Source organism: Oryx dammah, unplaced genomic scaffold, assembly GCF_014754425.2.
Source record: "Oryx dammah isolate SB20612 unplaced genomic scaffold, SCBI_Odam_1.1 HiC_scaffold_4, whole genome shotgun sequence".
NCBI classification, from domain to species: domain Eukaryota; kingdom Metazoa; phylum Chordata; class Mammalia; order Artiodactyla; family Bovidae; genus Oryx; species Oryx dammah.
In genome coordinates, this window is record NW_024070188.1 from 55887373 (window position 1) to 55906985 (window position 19613).

General features: G+C 40.4%; 1 protein-coding gene across 2 annotated transcripts in view; it reads left to right on the forward strand.

Annotated features, from left to right (window-relative positions):
- Positions 1 to 18845, forward strand: part of TMEM200A (transmembrane protein 200A) — an 88702-nt gene extending 69857 nt beyond the window's left edge. For both annotated transcript variants that reach the window (XM_040239204.1, XM_040239203.1), the window contains exon 2: positions 15877 to 18845. In XM_040239204.1, coding sequence (XP_040095138.1) covers positions 15893 to 17368 — 1476 coding nt within the window. In that variant the 5' untranslated portion in view covers positions 15877 to 15892 and the 3' untranslated portion in view covers positions 17369 to 18845. The remainder of the gene's footprint in view (positions 1 to 15876) is intronic.
- Positions 18846 to 19613: the final 768 nt, after the last annotated feature.

Here is a 19613-nt window from a genome sequence, read left to right on the forward strand (position 1 = left end):
CGTGAACTTCCAGATGTTCAAGCTGGTTTTCCAAAGGCAGAGGAACCAGAGATCAGATTGCCAACATCCCCTGGATCATCAAAAAAGCAAAAGAGTTCCAGAAAAACATCTATTTATGCTTTTTTGACTATGCCAAAGCCTTTGACTGTGTGGATCACAATCAACTGTGGAAAATTCTGAAAGAGATGGGAATACAAGACCATCTGACCTGCCTCTTGAGAAACCTATATTCAGGTCAGGAAGCAACAGTTAGAACTGGACATGGAAAAACAGACTGGTTCCTATAGGAAAAGGAGTACGTCAAGGCTGTATATTGTCACCCTGCTTATTTAACTTATATGCAGAGTACATCATGAGAAACACTGGACTGGAAGAAACACAAGCTGGAATCAAGATTGGCGGGAGAAATATCAATAACCTCAGATATGCAGATGACACCACCCTTATGTGAAAGTGAAGAAGAACTAAAGAGCCTCTTGATGAAAGTGAAAGAAGAGAATGAAAAAGTTGGCTTAAAACTCAACATTCAGAAAATGAAGATCATGGCATCTGGTCCCATCACTTCATGGGAAATAGATGGAAAAACAGTGGAAACAGTGTCAGACTTTATTTTTTGGGGCTCCAAAATTACTGCAGATGGTGACTGCAACCATGAAATTAAAAGATGCTTACTCCTTGGAAGAAAAGTTATGACCAACCTAGATAGATATTGAAAAGCAGAGACATTATTTTGCCAACAAAGGTCCCTCTAGTCAAGGCTATCGTTTTTCTGGTGGTATTGTATGGACGCGAGAGTTGGACTGTGAAGAAAGCTGAGCACCAAAGAACTGATGCTTTTGAAGTGTGGTGCTGGAAGAGACTCTTGAGAGTGCCTTGGACTGCAAGGAGATCCAACCAGTCCATTCTGAAGGAGATCAGTCCTGGGTGTTCTTTGGAAGGAATGATGCTAAAGCTGAAACTTCAGTACTTTGGCCACCTCATGCGAAGAGTTGACTCATTGGAAAAGACTCTGATGCTGGGGGGTATTGGGGGCAGGAGGAAAAGGGGACGACTGAGGATGAGATGGCTGGATGGCATCACCGACTCAATGGACGTGAGTTTGAGTGAACTCCAGGAGATGGTGATGGACAGGGAGGCCTGGTGTGCTGTGATTCATGGGGTCGCAAAGAGTCAGACACGACTGAGCGATTGAACTGAGCTGAACAAATATATGAAGTTAATATGTGATAGAAGTAGTATTTTAAACCAAGGAAGGAGAGATTTGTTACTTGTTCAACAAAGTAGATCTTTATCTCAGTTCTTACACAGAAAGAAATTCCAGATATATTAGAAAATTAAAATGGAAGAGAATTGGAACAAAGAATTATTGCAAGAAAACATGGGAAATTTTTTAAATATAATCTAATTTTGAAGATCTTTCTAATGATTATATGAGGCTGATCTCAGGTGGCCTTGACCTGCCATGGCTTGAAGTGGAGCTTAGCTTTCCAGGCAGAGATTGGGTCGCAATGGAGAGAGCACCAGATCCTAGCCACTAGACCAGTGGTCAGTGACAAGGGCCCTGGCCCTTCAGGAAAGAATTTCCACAAGGGAGGAAAGTAGTGAAGCAGGTATTTATTAGGAAGAAAAGACAGGATAGTACCTGTGGATAGACACACAGCACACAGGTGAACTCACACACAGAGAGAGGGAGAGACGTCCCCTTGTGGTAGTTTAAATCACTTATATGGGACATTCCTTCTGACTTTTCTTTGGCCAGTCATTTTGGTTTGCCTGGTTCACAGCCTCTATCTGAGCTTCCTTGGTGGGTCAGTTGATAAAGAATCCACCTGCAACACAGGAGACCCGGGTTCAATCCCTGGGTTGGGAAGATCCCCTGGAGGAGGGCAGGTAACCCACTCCAGTACTCTTGCCTGGAGGATCCCCATGGGCAGAGGAGCCTGGCAGGCTGCAGTCCATGGGGTCACAGAGTCAGACACGACTGTGACTGAGCACAGCACAGCTCTGTCCATATTTGGTATATCTTAGGATCCTCCCTTGTGTGTGCATGCATCCCTTAACATCATAACTGTTTGACCAACAAGGAGAATGTGTGGTCAGGGAGGTCTTCTGACTTGAGAATGAGAAATACGTGGTATGGGCAAAGCCCAGCCGCCTCCCTTAATTGTCCTGCTATTCTCACCTTGGAGTTTCCTCCACAGGGAATGAATCTCCAATTGCTTTGCCCTGGGTTGGGGCGGCATCTACCTCCTGCCTCAAGGCCATCAATCAACATACTGATATTTTCTATTTGCTTAAAGATACAATCAAAAAAAGTAAAAAAATATAAATTAACTATGGTTGCCAGCATATCACTACCAGAGAGCTGATTTCTTTGGTATATAAACAGCTTGTATAAATCAATTCTAAAAAACCAAATGAGAAAAAATTCCCCCCCTCCTTTGGAAAATGGTATGAGAAATCCAACACTGGGCTTATCTCTGGGAAGGGGAACTAGAGAAACCAGGAGTGGGAGAGATTTCCTCTTTACTTTGTACTGTGGGGTTTTTATAATACCTTGAGCACAAGTAGTTCCCAAATAAAGAAGATGAGAGAAAGACAGATTGGGCACCGAGTACTTTTTGAAGCTGGAAGCTTCAAAATCTGTTTTCCCCAGTTCCCCTTGCTGCCTGCCACCAACCTGTACAAGTAGGAGAAAAGAGGGAAGAAAACGAAAATAGAAATAGTTACATGCATCCCCACTGCCTTCTGTTTTTTTTTTTTTTTTTTTAAATACATTTACCATGAGCAGAGGCTTCCCTGGTAAGCTCAGATGGTAAAGAATCTGCCCACAATGTGGGAGACGTGGGTTTGATCCATGGATTGGAAAGATCCCCTGGAGAAGGGAACGGCAATCCACTCCAGTATTCTTGCCTGGAGAATCCCATGCACAGAAGAGCCTGGCTGGCTACACAGTCCATGGGGCCGCAAAGAGTCAGACACAACTCAGCAACTGACACACACATAACCATTAGCAGCTTTTGTCTAAAAGACCTATGAGAAATGTCTTGCTCTACTCACCGCAGGGTAGGCCAATACATCTGAGACAAGGTATTGAGACAAAGGGATTTTATTTGGGAGCCGGCTGTCAGAGAAGATGGCAGGCTAGAGCCTCAAAATAACCACTTGTGGAGGCCTGGATGGTTCTTTTAGGGATCAGAGAGGGGGCAGGAGGTGAAGAAACAAACAAAAAAAAAAAACATTTACTTTTTACAGATAACTCCTAGAGCAGCAAACCTCAGGCAGGGGGATGTGTTAGTTTCACTTCCAGACAATCCTTCACTGGTGGGCAGGGTCAGGCTATCTCCCCGAGGCAGGCCATGATGTATGCCTACAATAACAAAAGTGGCTAGATTAGGGATCAAGTCACAGAAGCAAATTCAGTAAGAATTCAAAATTAACCCTTCCTGATGACATATCCTATAAATGCTGAAGGACTTTTGTATTTCCAGGCTTAATAGATTGCTTTGTGTGTGTGAGAGTCAAGAGGAGTTTGATCGTGCCATCCCTCACAAGGCCTCTCTTCATACCACTTTCCATCTTGCCTAAAAAGCATTCCTGCTCAGATTTTACTTATGGGAAAAATAAGTAAGTTCTCTAGAGGGAATGATGGACTTTGAACTATTTCCTAATGTTTTTCTAGGATTTTAGAAATGCTACATAGCTTAGAGCTACTGAAATTTGATGTACTATCTTGTTACTGAGGATTAAAAAGATGACATGTGTGTGTCTGACTCTGTGACCCCATACACTGCAGCCTTCCAGGCTCCTCTGTCTGTGGGATTCTCCAGGCAAGAATACTGAAGTGGGTTGCCGTGCCCTCCTCCAGGGGATCTTCCCAACCCAGGGATCAAACCCGTGTCTCTTTTGTCTCCTGCATTGGCAGGTCCATTCTTTACCACTAGCGCCACCTGGGAAGCCTGAAAGATGACACGGCTCACCTCTAGTTTAAATGGTGTTTTTGCTCTAGTGAGAGATGTTCCTTCTTTACAGTAGAGAAGAAGGTAAGCCCTTTTGCCTTATTAATGGTATTGGCACAGCTGTGTCACATGCAAAGCTGATAGATATATACAAGACACTGGCTTCAAGGTGGAGCAGCTGGAATCGAAACTTCTTAGTGCGCTCTTGCCTGGAGAATCCCACGGATGGAGGAGCCTGGCGGGCTGCAGTCCATGGGGTCCCTAAGAGTCGGACATGACTGAGCGACTTCACTTTCACTTTTCGCTTTCATGCATTGGAGAAGGAAATGGCAACCCGCTCCAGTCCTCTTGCCTAGAGAATCCCAGGGACGGGGGAGCCTGGTGGGCTGCCTTCTCTGGGGTCGCACAGAGTCGGACACGACTGAAGCGACTTAGCAGCAGCAGCAGCAGCAGCAGTGCACTCTAGCTTTCCCCCTCATCTTATAGGAATATCAGCCTGTGTTTGGATTTTCCAGGCATTTAAAATCACTGGAAAGGACATTTCTACTACTTAGAGTCTCATTTTCCAAAACTGTCTTCAAAAACATGGTCATGCTCCCTGTAAGTGAAGTTACCAGATATGTTCTCCTGCAGAGGAGGAATCCATATAAAAGGTCCAGTTCATGATTTAGATACTTCAGCTCTTTTTCCAGGAGTATCTCAGCTAATTTCCTGCACCTTAGTAAGTTTGTGATTTCTTTAGCTTCTTTACACCAATTCCAAGTCCACATCCTGCCAGGAAATGCAGTGAACATGGGTCATTACAATCCTTACAAAAACATATTCAGATTTGAAGAACCGGGGTCCAAGGTGAGAAGTGTATTTCTACTTTGGGGAAAATAAGTTCTGATATCTTCTGTTCCTGCAGAAACTGTCTCCCACTGGCTCTCTGCAGGGTTTTACCTAACAGCTCATTATGGGGCTGTTATTTGGCCCCCTGAAGATTGTTGTGTTCTGTGGGCTTCCTGGCTTGTAACTCTTGGAGAAAATTGTTCCATGTTATTGTTATACAGCTCATGATTGGTTTAGGCCCAGATTTTATAGTTCGTCAGGCCGGCAGGGTATGGATGCATCAGTAGCAAAGAATATATATAGATTTCCAAGTGCATCCTACATTCTTAGCATTTTCTGTATGTTTAGAAGGTACTTGGCCATAAAGTGACATTTTATCTGGGTATTGTGTTGATAATTATAAAAAATTCTGTATATCCAGCATTCATGTGGAAGTTGAACTATACTAAGTATGAAGAAACCATTCTCTCCAGGGCAGACCAGCAAAGGTCTTCAGAATGTACATAAAATCATAGCTTAAACTTGTCACAAAATTCACACTTCTTAAATTTTCACTTTCTATCAATATCTTCCTTAGTTCTCATATTCCCAATCCATATTCTTCATTTTCAATCTGTTTATGTTCAGGTGTCCCAGTGGGAACAGAATGGTGCTTGCAGACTTGATCAGATTACTCAGGCATTTGATTTAATTACATCATTAAAATAAGTAAAAATATCAGATGAACTGGTTTGGGTTTGTCTACTTTGTTTTTATTATTGCTAATATTATTTTTTGACACAGACGTATCTAAATCTCAACAAATAGAATGAATTGAAAAAGGAAATCATGCTTTATTCTCTTGGTAGTATATTTCCCACCTGTCTCTCTCTTATATACACTCAACTCTTCTTGCAACTACCAAATTATTAATGCTCTGCCACTAAAATACCCAGACTCCACTCAGATAGTTTTTTGACTGTAAATCCCAGAACAAACTTGCAGTCATAATTTCCTTCCCATGTACAGTGGCCCATCACTAATTATTTAACTCAATATATTAAAATATGTTTTTAGTTTGCCTACCTGAGCAATGAAAGGGTTAATAATATTGAACAATGAATTAATAATAATAGCTACTGTTTATTGAGAAGTTATTTTAACCAACACTATAGTGGACAGTTTATATATATATATATGTATAAATATATAAATATATATATATATATATATATGTTGTGCTTAGTCGCTCAGCCATGTTCAGCTCTTTGCAACCCAGTGAAATGTAGCCTCCTGCCAGGCTCCTCTGTCCATGGGAATTCTCCAGGCCAGAATACTGGAATGGGTTGCCATGCCTCCATCCCTCCTCCAGGGGATCTTCCCAACCCAGGAATCGAACCCAGGTCTCCTGCACTGCAGACAGATTTTTTTTTAACCATCTGAGCCACCAGAGAAGCCTATGCATGTATAAGTGTGTGTGTGTGTGTATAAAACAGCTTTATTCCTAAGAAGATCTTAAAGTCAGACACAGATGCTGTCACTGATGTAGACCTTAGCTCCCAGACACTGAACTGTATTATTTCCTCTGCCTATTAACAACCCTATCGGTATTATCCTCATTTTACAGGCAAGGAAACTGAGGCTGCAAGAAGATGAACCAGTTTTTCAAGGATAGTTGTTAAGCGATATGCAGGGATTCAAGTTCCTCAGTCTTCTGCCACCAGTGTACTGGATCCTCTCTATTCAGGCAGGTTTTGTCATTTTACACATGGAGGAGCCAACGTAACCAAAGTTTAAAACAACACATCCAAAGTTTCATGGCTATCAAGTGATGAAGCAAGGATGTGAAGTCTTGTCTTTCTGATTTCAAGGCCCATGTGCAAAACCATTATGCTACACATTAAAAAATGATTTCTATTCTATCCTTATTTTTTAAATTTTAATATGATTGAGCTATCAGTCACCCATAGGCATTTTCTTTCAACTCTGGGAAGTATGTAGATTAGAAATACTCTTCTGAAAAAGTTTCAAATGTCTCTACAGGGAAGAAAGTCCTAAAACTGTTCTAGCTTGAACAGAAAATATTTCCATCTGTCACATTTGTGGATACCACATGGGGTTTTTATATAATGCTTTTGTTTGGTCCTGAAGGCATAGATTAATTTTTACTTCCCTTTGGCAGATAGCCTCACCGTCTGGCAACTTGTTAAACCTTGAGATAAGAATAAAAATTCAAACAAAAAAAGTAAGGCGATATCAAGTATATTTAAAATAATAAGCAGACTTCAGCTGAGAAGATGAAGAAAAACCATGGAGCAAGGATCCTTGTGAAACAGTGAGAAATAATGATGACTTTGAATCTGTGTGGCAAACTCCTACTGATGCACCAGGTGTCCATGAGCTGCTGCTGCTTCTTGGAAGCCTCCCTGATTCCTCCACATAGTATGGAAGAGCATTCTGTTATAACTCCATCAGAGCTTTTCATTCATTCAAGTTTAAATGTATACTTTGCGTTCCCACTGGACTCCATACTCTTTGAAATCAGGGACTGAGTGTTATTATCTTTGTATTCCTAGTACCTAGCATATTTCAGTTGTATTTAAGCTTTCATCAAGGCAGTTCACAGTCAACAGATAAACTTACTGAGCACTAATTATATTCTAGGTATTGTGTGAGGCCTTGGAAGATAGCATGAAAAGTAATAGAAAAAAGAGTATCTAACCAAGAATGAACATTGGGCTTGGAGTCGGAAAACTTGAATTCCAGTCTTATTTTCTGCTACTTCATTGTTGGATCTTAGACAACATTCTTGGTTCTTAGTTGGCTAGAAGGAATGTCTGGATTCAGAGTCTTCTAAAGCTTTTAACTCTCCAAATCTAGTTACTTACCATTACCTCAGATATAAGGATATGAATGCATCTAGAATCACGTCTGGTGGATAGTAGGCTCATGTGTGGTCAAAATAGTAGGTCAGTATGGTCAAAAGAAGACTTAAGTGTACAGGAATAAACTTCCATGAGGGTGTAAATATTAAAAACCAGATTTAGGGCTATGAAAAGCAAATCTAGGATGTGCTTAAACTTGTAAAAAAAAAAAAGAGTAAAGGACAACAGAAATAAGGTTTTTAGAATTACAATCAGAGCAAGAATAGGAGAGGATAAACCTGATGGTTAGATGAGATGGTATAGTGTTGATGTGTAGCACACAGGCAGAAATCTTCTTTGTCAAGGAGAAAGAGCTTTTGGCTGAGATGTGTAGAATAAAAATGGTACAGAGGGGATATGAGCTCAAGGTGATGAGTAGATGGTAATGGAGTCCCTGAAACAATGCAAGAGTCTGTATCTCTAGCAAGAAAGGTAGCCAATAAGATTGAATTCCTACTGATGATTTCTGAGATCTCCAATGAATGAGTTTGATCACAAAGGCCTGGAGATGGCCCAGTAGCATCCTGGTTTTCACAATGAAGAAGCAAGCATGTTGTGTGAAGTTGAAGCTGCTGATCCTAATAGCTAGCAGTTTTGCTAGCAAAACTGTAACTGATTTATGAACACTGAGAATGAAAAATAGGATAATTGATATATAGCTAACAGTTCAGTTCAGTTCAGTCACTCAGTCGTGTCCGACTCTTTGCGACCCCATGAATCACAGCACGCCAGGCCTCCCTGTCCATCACCAACTCCTGGAGTCTATCCAAACCCATGTCCATCGAGTCAGTGATCCCATCCAGCCATTTCATCCTCTGTCGTCCCCTTCTTCTCCTACCCGCAATCCTTCCCAGCATTAAGGTATTTTCCAATGAGTCAACTCTTCGCATCAGGTGGCCAAAGTACTGGAGTTTCAGCTTCAACATCAGTCCTTCCAATGAACACCCAGGACTGATCTCCTTTAGGATGGACTGGTTGGATCTTCTTGTAGTCCAAGGGACTCTCAAGAGTCTTCTCCAGCACCACAGTTCAAAAGCATCAATTTTTCGGTGCTCAGTTTTCTTCGCCGTCCAATTCTAACATCCATACGTGACTACTGGAAAAACCATAGGCTTGACTAGATGGACCTTTGTTGGCAAAGTCATGTCTCTGCTTTTGAATATGCTGTCTAGGTTGGTCACAACTTTCCTTCCAAGGAGTAAGTGCCTTTTAATTTCATGGCTGCAATCACCATCTGCAGTGATTTTGGAGACCCAAAAAATAAACTCTGACACTGTTTCCAATGTTTCCCCATCTATTTGCCATAAAGTAATGGGACCGGATGCCATGATCTTAGTTTTCTGAATGTTGAGCTTTAAGCTAAAATTTTCACTCTCCTCCTTTGCTTTTTTTTAAAACATAAATTTATTTATTTTAATTGTCCTCCTTCACTTTCATCAAGAGGCTTTTTAGTTCCTCTTCACTTTCTGCCATAAGGGTGGTGTCATCTGCATATCTGAGGTTATTGATATTTCTCCCGGCAATCTTGATTCCAGCTTATGCTTCATCCAGCCCAGTGTTTCTCATGATGTACTCCGCATATAAGTTAAATAAGCAGGGTGACAATATATAGCCTTGATGTCCCCCCTTCCCTATTTGGAACCAGTCTGTTCCATGGCCAGTTCTAACTGTTGCTTCCTGACCTCCATACAGATTTCTCAAGAGGCAGGTCAGGTGGTCTGGTATTCCCATCTCTCTCAGAATTTTCTACAGTTGATTGTGATCCACAAAGTCAAAGGCTTTGGCATAGTCAATAAAGCAGAAATAGATGTTTTTCTGGAACTCTCTTGCTTTTTCCATGATCCAGTGGATGTTGGCAATTTGATCTCTGGTTCCTCTGCCTTTTCTAAAACGAGCTTGAACATGTGGAAGTTCACGGTTCATGTATTGCTGAAGCCTGGCTTGGAGAATTTTGAGCATTACTTTACTAGCGTGTGAGATGAGTGCAATTGTTCGGTAGTTTGAGCATTCTTTGGCATTGCCTTTCTAAAAGCTAAAAGTTAACCCAAACTAATTTTGTTGTTGTTGTTTTGGGTTATTTACAGAAGAATATCTGTCAGCTTGTCATTTCACCAAATCATATCTCTTGGGAGAATATGGAAGCACCCAGTGTAGCTGACTCTCTTGCTAGACTTATTTATAACTAGTTGAATGACTGCCTAAAAAAAATAGCTGCTAATCATTATATTCTTCAAGCCAGGATGCATGTTTTGAGACCTATATCTACTATAGTACCAGATACCAGTTTTTACTCATTACCTGAATGAATATCTATATAAATTAAAAATGCCCACCTAGGAGGAGGTCTCTAGTGGAATATCACAGGGTGTAATTCAAGTTTCTGAAGTTTGGGTGAAGCCTTGGATCCAGAGAGATGGATGAAAAAAACTCTGTGCCCAGGTTAACAAAGTGAAATTCAGTGTAGAAAACTTCTTCACTTGGATCTTTGAGAAAAGTCCCAGCCCTATTCTCTCCAGGATGGTAGAGAAAGGAGGAGAGTTGGGGTGGTGATTGGTTTGTTCTGAGTCTGCTCCATCATAGGCTGAAAGGGATCTAGACAGATGTGAGAGGTCAATGCTCACCCAAGGACACACCTTCACTCTCATCTATTCCCAATAAAAATGGAAATGGAAGTCAGCTGGTTCATAGTCACCGTTCTAAAGGAGGCTTCCTAGGTGCATAGTGGTAAAGAATCCTGCCAATGCAGGAGATGCAGTTCCATCCCTGGATTGGGAAGATCTCCTAGAGAAGGCTATGGCAACCCATTCCAGTATTCTTGCCTGGAAAATTCCATGGACAGAGGAGTCTGGTAGGCTGCTCGTGGGATTGCAAAGAGAAGGACACAACTGAGCAACTGAGCGTGCAATCGCTGTTCTAAAGGTACAAAACATTCTTTAGGGTCTGGTGTTCTGATAGAAACAGTAATCACAGTAAGAAAAATGGGCAGGTAAAGAAGACCTCAAGTGAAAGCAAATGTGGAGGCCCATGTCATCACAAATTGTATAAGAGCACAGGCTTTGTAGGCACCTCTGAGCTGTGCGACCTTAAGCAACTTACCTAGACTCCCTGAGCCTTAGTTTTCTCATCTGCAAAATAGAGATCATAATGATTGTGTCCACTTCCAGAGCTGCTGTGATAATAAATATGTTCTTATACCAAAACACTTAGAATGGTGCCTGACTGTGGCCAGTGTGTTAGCTGTTATTACTATTATTATTATTAAAACCTAGAAGGATGCTATGATTTGTTATGGTAAGAAGACTGTGGTTTACAGGATCCCTATTCTCCCATGCCTTTACCTCCAGCCAAAAAAAAAAAAAAGTGGTAAAATGTAGAATGGAGGAGATTCTTTACAGAATAAATAAACAAGTGGCTTTGCAGAATAAATAAACAAGTAGACTTAGGCTATTTTGTGTATACTGAATACTTTGGATCAAGTTGACAGTGCAGTTTGACACTGCTGAGGCCTGTGTATTCACCGCTTCTAGATTTTATAGTTTCACTAGGTTTCTATGGTTTTTCCAGTAGTCATGTATGGATGTGAGAGTTAGACTATAAGGAAAGCTGAATGCTGGAGAATTGGTGCTTTTGAATTGTGGTGCTGGAGAAGATTCTTGAGAGTCCCTTGGACTGTAAGGAGATCAAACCAGTCCATCCTAAAGGAGATCAGTCCTGGGTGTTCATTGTTAGGACTGATGCTAAAGCTGAAACTCCAATACTTTGGCCACCTGATGTGAAGGGTTGACTCATTTGAAAAGACCCTGATGCTGGGATAGATGAAAGGCAGGAGGAGAAGGGGATGACAGAGGATGAGATGGTTGGATGGCATCACCGACTCGATGGACATGAGTTTGAGTAAACTCCAGGAGTTGGTGATGGACAGGGAGGCCTGTCATGTTGCAGTCCATGGGGTCGCAGAGTCGGACACGACTGAACGACTGAACTGAACTGAACTGTGATTTTTCCAATATCAACCCCTCATGTACAAGTTGAGATTAATTTTCCCTAGATGACAACAAATGTGTTTTGCATCTTCCTCTAACTCCACAAGCATGAGTCTAGCATTCAAGCATTTGGGAATGACTATTGCTACCTTTCAAGACCTGGCCCTCTGTCTCTCTCTAGGCCAGGCCCGCCCCGCCCCCCTTTTCCTCTATCAACTTTAGGAATAGAAAATGGCATAATAAAGAGAAAATGTTTTAACAAGTTGGGGATGATTCGGAATGTATTTGGAGTGGGAATTCACTGTGGTTGCTTTCAAACCAGATGCAAGCCTTTTGCCCTTGTTTTCATTCCCTCCCTTGGTTCTGCGTGCTAAGGCCAGCCAGAGCTCTGTTTCCCAGTCTTTCTTTCTTTCTTGACCTTCTCTGAAATGCCATTCACTTGCTTTTTTCACTCTGATGAATGTTAAAATGCTCTCATCTGTATGAAGCCTGCTGTAAAAGTCCTGCTTGATTGAAATTTTTATTCTAGGGGTTACCACATTCTGTTCTATGTAGATATACCAGCCCCTTCATTAGCTTTCAAGCTCTTTGAAGCAGTGACTGAGTGTGTGCATTTTTGCTTTTCCTTTAGGATCAGTCTGGGGCTCTGAGTCCTGAAAGAAGCTCATTTAGTGTTGAATTGTTTTGAATGGAATTGAGGGAGTACATTGACATCCAACCTGAACTTGCTTGGCGTCTTGGTGCCTCCTTGGGCATCTTGGTGCCTCCTTGGGCATCTTGGTGCCTCTGGCTGGCTGGTCAGGGTGGTCTGGCTGAAGAAACTGTGTGAGCTTTTATTTTCCCCTCACTCTAGACTTAATTTCTGTACTCCTCTAGGTGTCTTTCCTCCTCTGAGCCACACTGTTATTCAGCCTGTGCTTTCTCTTCCTGTCCTGTCTAACCAGCTTTGCTTCTTCCTAAAAGAACCCAGTCCCTCACTGCTCTTTTCCAGCTTCCTCTCCTCATCTGTATTTCTCAAAAATTTTTTTTCTCTTCCATCCCCTTTTCCTCTATCAACTTTAGGAATAGAAAATGGCATCATAAGGAAAAAATGTTTTAACAAGTTGGGGACGACTCAGAATGTATATGGAGTGGGAATTCACTGTGGTTGCTTTTAAACCAGATGCAAGCCTTTTGCCTTTGTTTTCATTCTATTCAGAAAGATTTCAGACTAAATCCTTATCCTCCTAAATGGAAATAACTGAGTTAGATGGCTGCTATCTAATCTAAGCATTTTTTTTCAAACACTTGAACTGGTATTTGGTTCAAGAAAACATAGATGGACACAGCTTTGTTTTACCCAGGGTTTAGTGCATGTCCTCAACTGTAGTGTGCATACTTTGATAAACTTCATAGGCTAGAGCTGTGGGTTAGATCATGGTTTGTTCTTTCAACATTCAACTATTTTAATCCAAGCTATAATTCCAATGAAGGCTGGATTTATTCACCAGCTTGTTCAGCTAACTAAAACTGGAGGTACCATCCATCACCACGTTATTTAAACGCAATTCAGAAATCATAAATAGAAATCTAAAAGGAGAGCTTGATTTCACAAGACAGAATTTGATACCATGAAGAAACTCTTGTAGAAATTTGCCAGAGACCTTGCAGGTCTTAAAATATTCTCTGCTTTGTACTAGCCAGATTTGGCAGCTTGAGAACTATTCATTACACATAATGACAAATATTTTACCAACTCACAAAATGTTGCTTTTTGTTTTGGCATTACAGTTGTTCAAATTTTAAACTAGGAAAGTTAGTACAGTAAGCCTGTGGTCATACAGAAATCTCAGGAGAAGTATTATTCCCATACTGAGCATTTTAGCAAATATTTCTTGACACTAACTATGTGTAAGGTATTATATCAAATATTCCTGGTAACAAAAATGAGAGTTAAACTTGATATTTGACCACAAGTAGTGGAAGAACTAAGACACTGTAATATGGCGAGTGCCATAGAAAATTTGCTAAAATGCTCTGAGGCATGAACTCATGTGGGATTTGCTTAGCCAGAGGAGGCTTTATAAAGAAATGGAATATTAGCTTTATAGATTAGCCAGAGGATAATATGTGAAATATGTGAAAGAGGTAAAGAAGGATCTAGACAGATGAAACATTATTAGTGAAGTCTCAGAAACATTGTATGGAGTCTAAGCAGTATGGTTTGGTTTTAGTTTTACGTAACTGAAAGAGAGTAATTGGAGATGAAGCTAAATTCCATGGGTCTGAAAACCCAGATTAAAACTTTGGTGAGTAGTGAGAAATATTTTACCTATTCTTCCTCTCTTTAAACAACTTCAGAACCATATTTTTAGATAATTAATCTAAGCTTGATTGTGGAGGAAGAGAAATGGAGTTTGGAAGACCAGTTGGGAGGTTATTATAATAGTCTCAGTTCAGTTCAGTTCAGTTCAGTCGCTCAGTTCAGTTCAGTTCAGTTCAGTCACTCAGTCATGTCCAACTCTGTGACCCCATGAATCTCAGCACACCAGGCCTCCCTGTACATCACCAACTCCCAGAGTTCACTCAGATTCACGTCCATCGAGTCAGTGATGCCATCTAGCCATCTCATCCTCTGTCGTCCCCTTCTTCTCCTGCCTCCAATCCCTCCCAGCATCAAAGTCTTTTCCAATGAGTCAACTCTTCGCATGAGGTGGCCAAAGTACTGGAGCTTCAGCTTTAGCATCTTTCCTTCCAAAGAAATCCCAGGGCTGATCTTCTTCAGAATGGACTGGTTGGATCTCCTTGCAGTCCAAGGGACTCTCAAGAGTCTTCTCCAACACCACAATTCAAAAGCATCAATTCTTCGGCACTCAGCCTTCTTCACAGTCCAACTCTCACATCCATACATGACCACTGGGAAAACTATAGCCTTGACTAGACAGACCTTACTCGGCAAAGTAATGTCTCTGCTTTTGAATAGGCTATCTAGGTTGGTCATAACTTTTCTTCCAAGGAGTAAGCGTCTTTTAATTAGTAAGTGTTAATAAGAATAGCACTAAGCTGGGAAGAACAGGATTGGAATGAAGGAGTAGAATTCAGAGACATTCTATAGTGAAAATTTTTAGTACTTAGAACCTGATTAGAAGATAAGAGGCAGAAGAAAAGGAGGACTTAAAGATAACTATGAAGAGTCAAGCACAAGAACTGAGGCCATTGAAAAGGACTTCAATTGGTAGGGTAGAAGGTGAGTCCACCCCTGTGTGGTATGGGATGGAGGGGGAGCTCAACTTTGCTGAAGAAGCATGATTGTAGGAAAAATATGTTCCCCAATGGGGAGCTGGAAATGTGAAACTAAAACTCAGGCTACAGTTCAAAATACAGACTTGGGACTCATTAGCATTAAGGAAATAGTGGAAGAGGTAGGAGGGAATATGAATGCCAAGGGAGAGCATAAAGAGAAGATGGCCACGGACAGGACACTTGGGGGAAGCTTGTCTACTTTTAGGTGAGGAAAAATAAGCCAAAATCGAAATAGTCAGTGAGGTCAGGAAAGAGTCATGAAGACATAGTATCATAACAAAAGCTGGACAAGAGCAAGTTTCAAGAAAGGAGGGCTCGGGTAATATCATGGAAACAGAGAAGTCAGGAAGATGAGAATTGAGCAGGAGAAATTAAATATGATAGCTGAGATTTCATGGGTGATTTTGCAAGAGTAATCTTGGAACTGTGAGCTGATGGAATGTATTCCATTTGTAAACCTAAGGTTTGTTTGGGGCCTATTAGGTGTTTTGGATGTTTTCATTTCTTTAAAATAATAGATAATGAAAGATGATGTGTGTGTGTGTGTGTGTGTGTGTGTGTGTAAGAGAGAGAGAGAGAGAGAGAAAAAGAGAGAATATGTGTATCTTGTGACCAGGAAACCATTTTATAATTTTAAGCAATCAAATATAATTTTAACTGATAAAGTTACTTAAGGAAAATGTACCTTGAGCTCACATTTCCTTAATAATAGAAACACTAATTCAGCCAAAAAAGGAAATCTCTAGAATTTTATATTAGCCGTAAACAAAACTTCTACCCAAATTATGTTGATTAAAAAGACATTCTTCTGCCCCACTGCATTACATGAAACAGCAACAACAAAAATGTAGAAACACTTGCTGAAATGATGAGCGTACCTCAGAACATAGATTTATCATCTTTTTCTCTTCTTTCCAGAATAAAAGACTGAGCTATGATAGCAACTGGTGGAGTGATAACTGGCCTGGCAGCCTTGAAAAGGCAAGACTCTGCCAGATCACAGCATCATGTCAACCTTAGCCCGTCGCCTGCTGCCCAGGAGAAGAAACCAGTCAGGCGTCGACCTCGGGCCGATGTTGTGGTTGTTCGAGGCAAAATCCGGCTTTATTCCCCATCTGGTTTTTTCCTCATTTTAGGAGTCCTTATCTCTATTGTAGGAATTGCAATGGCAGTCCTTGGATATTGGCCTCAAAAAGAACATTTTATCGATGCTGAGACGACATTGTCAACAAACGAAACTCAGGTCATCCGGAACCAAGGCGGTGTAGTGGTTCGCTTCTTTGAGCAACATTTGCATTCTGATAAAATGAAAATGCTTGGCCCTTTCACAATGGGGATTGGCATTTTCATTTTCATTTGTGCTAACGCCATTCTTCACGAGAACCGTGACAAAGAAACCAAAATCATACACATGAGGGACATCTATTCCACAGTTATCGACATCCACACGCTGAGAATCAAGGAGCAGAAACACATGAATGGCATCTACACGGGTTTAATGGGAGAAACGGAAGTAAAGCAGAATGGGAGCTCCTGTGCTTCGAGACTGGCAGCAAATACCATTGCTTCTTTTTCAGGTTTCAGGAGCAGTTTTCGGATGGACAGCTCTGTTGAGGAGGATGAGCTTGTGGTGAGTGAAAGTAAGAGTTTGGGGCATCTCGTGCCGCCTTTGCTCTCTGACAGCTCTGCCTCTGTTTGTGGCCTCTATCCGCCTCCTTCCAAAACAACTGACGATAAAACCAGTGGCCCTAAGAAATGTGAAACCAAGTCAATTGTGTCATCGTCCATCAGCGCTTTTACATTACCGGTGATCAAACTTAATAATTGTGTGATTGATGAGCCCAGTATAGATAACATCACTGAGGATGCTGATAACCTCAAAAGTAGGTCAAGGAATTTATCAATGGACTCTCTTACGGTCCCTTTGCCCAATCCCAGTCAGCCCTTCCAGCCAGTCAGTCTGATGCTCCCAAGGAATAATTCCATTGGGGAGTCATTGTTAAGTCAGTACAAGTCCTCTGTGGCCCTTGGACCTGGAGCTGGACAGCTCTTGTCTCCTGGGGCTGCTAGAAGACAGTTTGGTTCCAACACATCCTTGCATTTGCTCTCATCACACTCAAAATCCTTAGACTTAGAGAGGGGCCACTCTACATTAACCGTTCAGGCAGAACAACGAAAACATCCAAGCTGGCCTCGGTTGGATCGAAGCAACAGCAAAGGATATATGAAACTAGAGAACAAAGAGGACCCAATGGAGAGGCTGCTTGTGCCCCAAGCTGCAATCAAGAAAGACTTTACTAATAAGGAGAAACTTCTTATGATCTCAAGATCTCACAATAATTTGAGTTTTGAACATGATGAGTTTTTGAGTAACAACTTGAAGCGGGGAACTTCTGAAACAAGGTTTTAACGTGGAAAACATATCTTATTTTACAAGGATATATATATTTTAAACCTATTTTCACTGGTATTTCCTTGTTAAAATTTTGGTTACAAACCTTTTTAATCAAATGGTTTGTAGTATATTAGACCTGGCTGCTTAACTGTGTAATGGAGATGGTTATATGTTTGGATTACTTATGATTGCAATACTCTGTATACTACGTGTGATTTTATTTTTTCCAAAAGCATGGTCTCTTTTATTACTATGAATACAAAATACTTCCATCCAAATTAAAGTTCCTTTTTTTTACTTTAAAGTTCTTTCATCGATGATCATATTCTTTCATCTCGATGATCAAACATAGAGCAAAGTGTCCAATTTAGAAAAGCCTGGGTACCAAAGTGTGGACTGGAAGTATAAATTCAATGCAAATCTTAGGTGTTATTTTCTGAAAAATTGCTTTAGGATTGGTTAAATTTTTAAAAGGCAAAATATCTGGCTTCTGTTCAAGCTAAATAATTGAATTGGTTAAACTTGTTTAGTTCTGTGTGAGTAACTGATATGAATTGGTAAAGTTGGTTGTGACTAGTACCCTGAGCTCTAGGTAGGTTGTATTTTTTCAACATCAGTTCTATTTTAGTGATATTTTATTAAGAAACCATGTATTCAAGAGCTATGGCTGAGAATGCCAGATATTCTTAGGGGTAAGTATCAAAATGCTCTTAGCTTTAACTTTAGATATTCTGGATTGAAATTTCTTTGCAACTGACTTGAAAAATGAATGAACCAATTTAGTGTTTAGAAGTGCTATCTTGAAATAATTATATATATGAAGAAAATGTTGACTAATGAATGAAAATATATGCTAGTAAATGCTAACTAGTCTCAGTACCTTTCCCTAGCCATCTCTCTCCTCATCTAATATCCACTCATTCCTACATCCTTGTTTTCCCCTAATATTTCTTAGTTCCTGTTATTTGGAAGAAAATCAGCTAACCTTGACTTTTCTTTTATCTTTGCATATCACTAAGTTGGTGGTTGAATAAAATTTAGTCCTTGGTACATTGCCTTGAAATTTATCTTGTTCTAGAAAGCCTTATGATAATTCCAAAGACTTTCTTATGGTATAATAAATATTTAGGATTATGGTCCTCAGTTATTGAAGATAATAAATATTAAAATAGATTTTCCACCAGGAAATTTTCATGTTTTCCATTAGGGTAACCTAATTTTAAAAAATTGTTTAATGGAACACTCAGGAAATTTTACAAGTTTTTCTCAATGTGTAAACATTTCTGAACATCAGTATTGCAGTTGTAGAAGAGGAAAAGGAAGATATCTCTGTATTTGTAATTCCCCACAATTCTACCTTGTATTGGCATCATGAACTTCCCTGGATTGAGGCACAGTGTTACTTGTTAGAACATCAAGCCTGTGTATTGTAATAGTGTGGGCTTAATATTTTATGATAAAGCATTTAATAAACCTCCAGTCTTAATATTAAGTGTGTGCTCTTCATACATTTGCTATTATTTTTGAATGAAATACATTTCTGCTTTAAGTACTGTTTTTCAAACTTTCAGATACATTCTACTGAAGGCGCTTGATACCCTAACATCTGCGCTGGGTACTGTGGCTTATTTTCGTTAAAAATTTTTTTATTTTATTTAGATTAATGAGCTAGGCCCATCCACCTATTGAATTAAGCTATTTTGATATTTTGTTATTTGGATGTGATGCTTAATTTTATGTGTCAAGTTAGCTAGACTAAAGGATGTTCAGATTTCTAAGTGTGTCTATTAAGGTGTCTCCCAAACAGACTACCGTTTCACTTGGTAGACCAAGTAGATTGCCCTTACCAATGCAGATGGATATAATCTAATCCACTGAAGGCCTGAATAGGACAAAAAGGCAGAGGAAGGATGAATTCCCTCTCTGTACTTGAGCTGGGGCACCATTTTCTCCTGCCCTAAGAAATCAGTGCTCCTGGGAACTCAGACTGGGACTTATACCATTGGCTTAAACCAAAGGCTCCTTGGTTTTTAGGCCTTTGGGTTGGGCTAGAACTACCACCTGCTTTCCTAGGCCTCTCTAGCTTGCAGGCAGCTGGCAGATAGTGGGACTTCTTGGCTCCAGAGGTAATCCTTCATAATAAATATATGTATATATATCTAAAAATATATATCTGTTAATATCTATCTAATCTCCTATTGGTTTGGTTTCTCTAGAGAACCCTGACTAAAACACTGAGGATCATTTTCACTTAAAATTT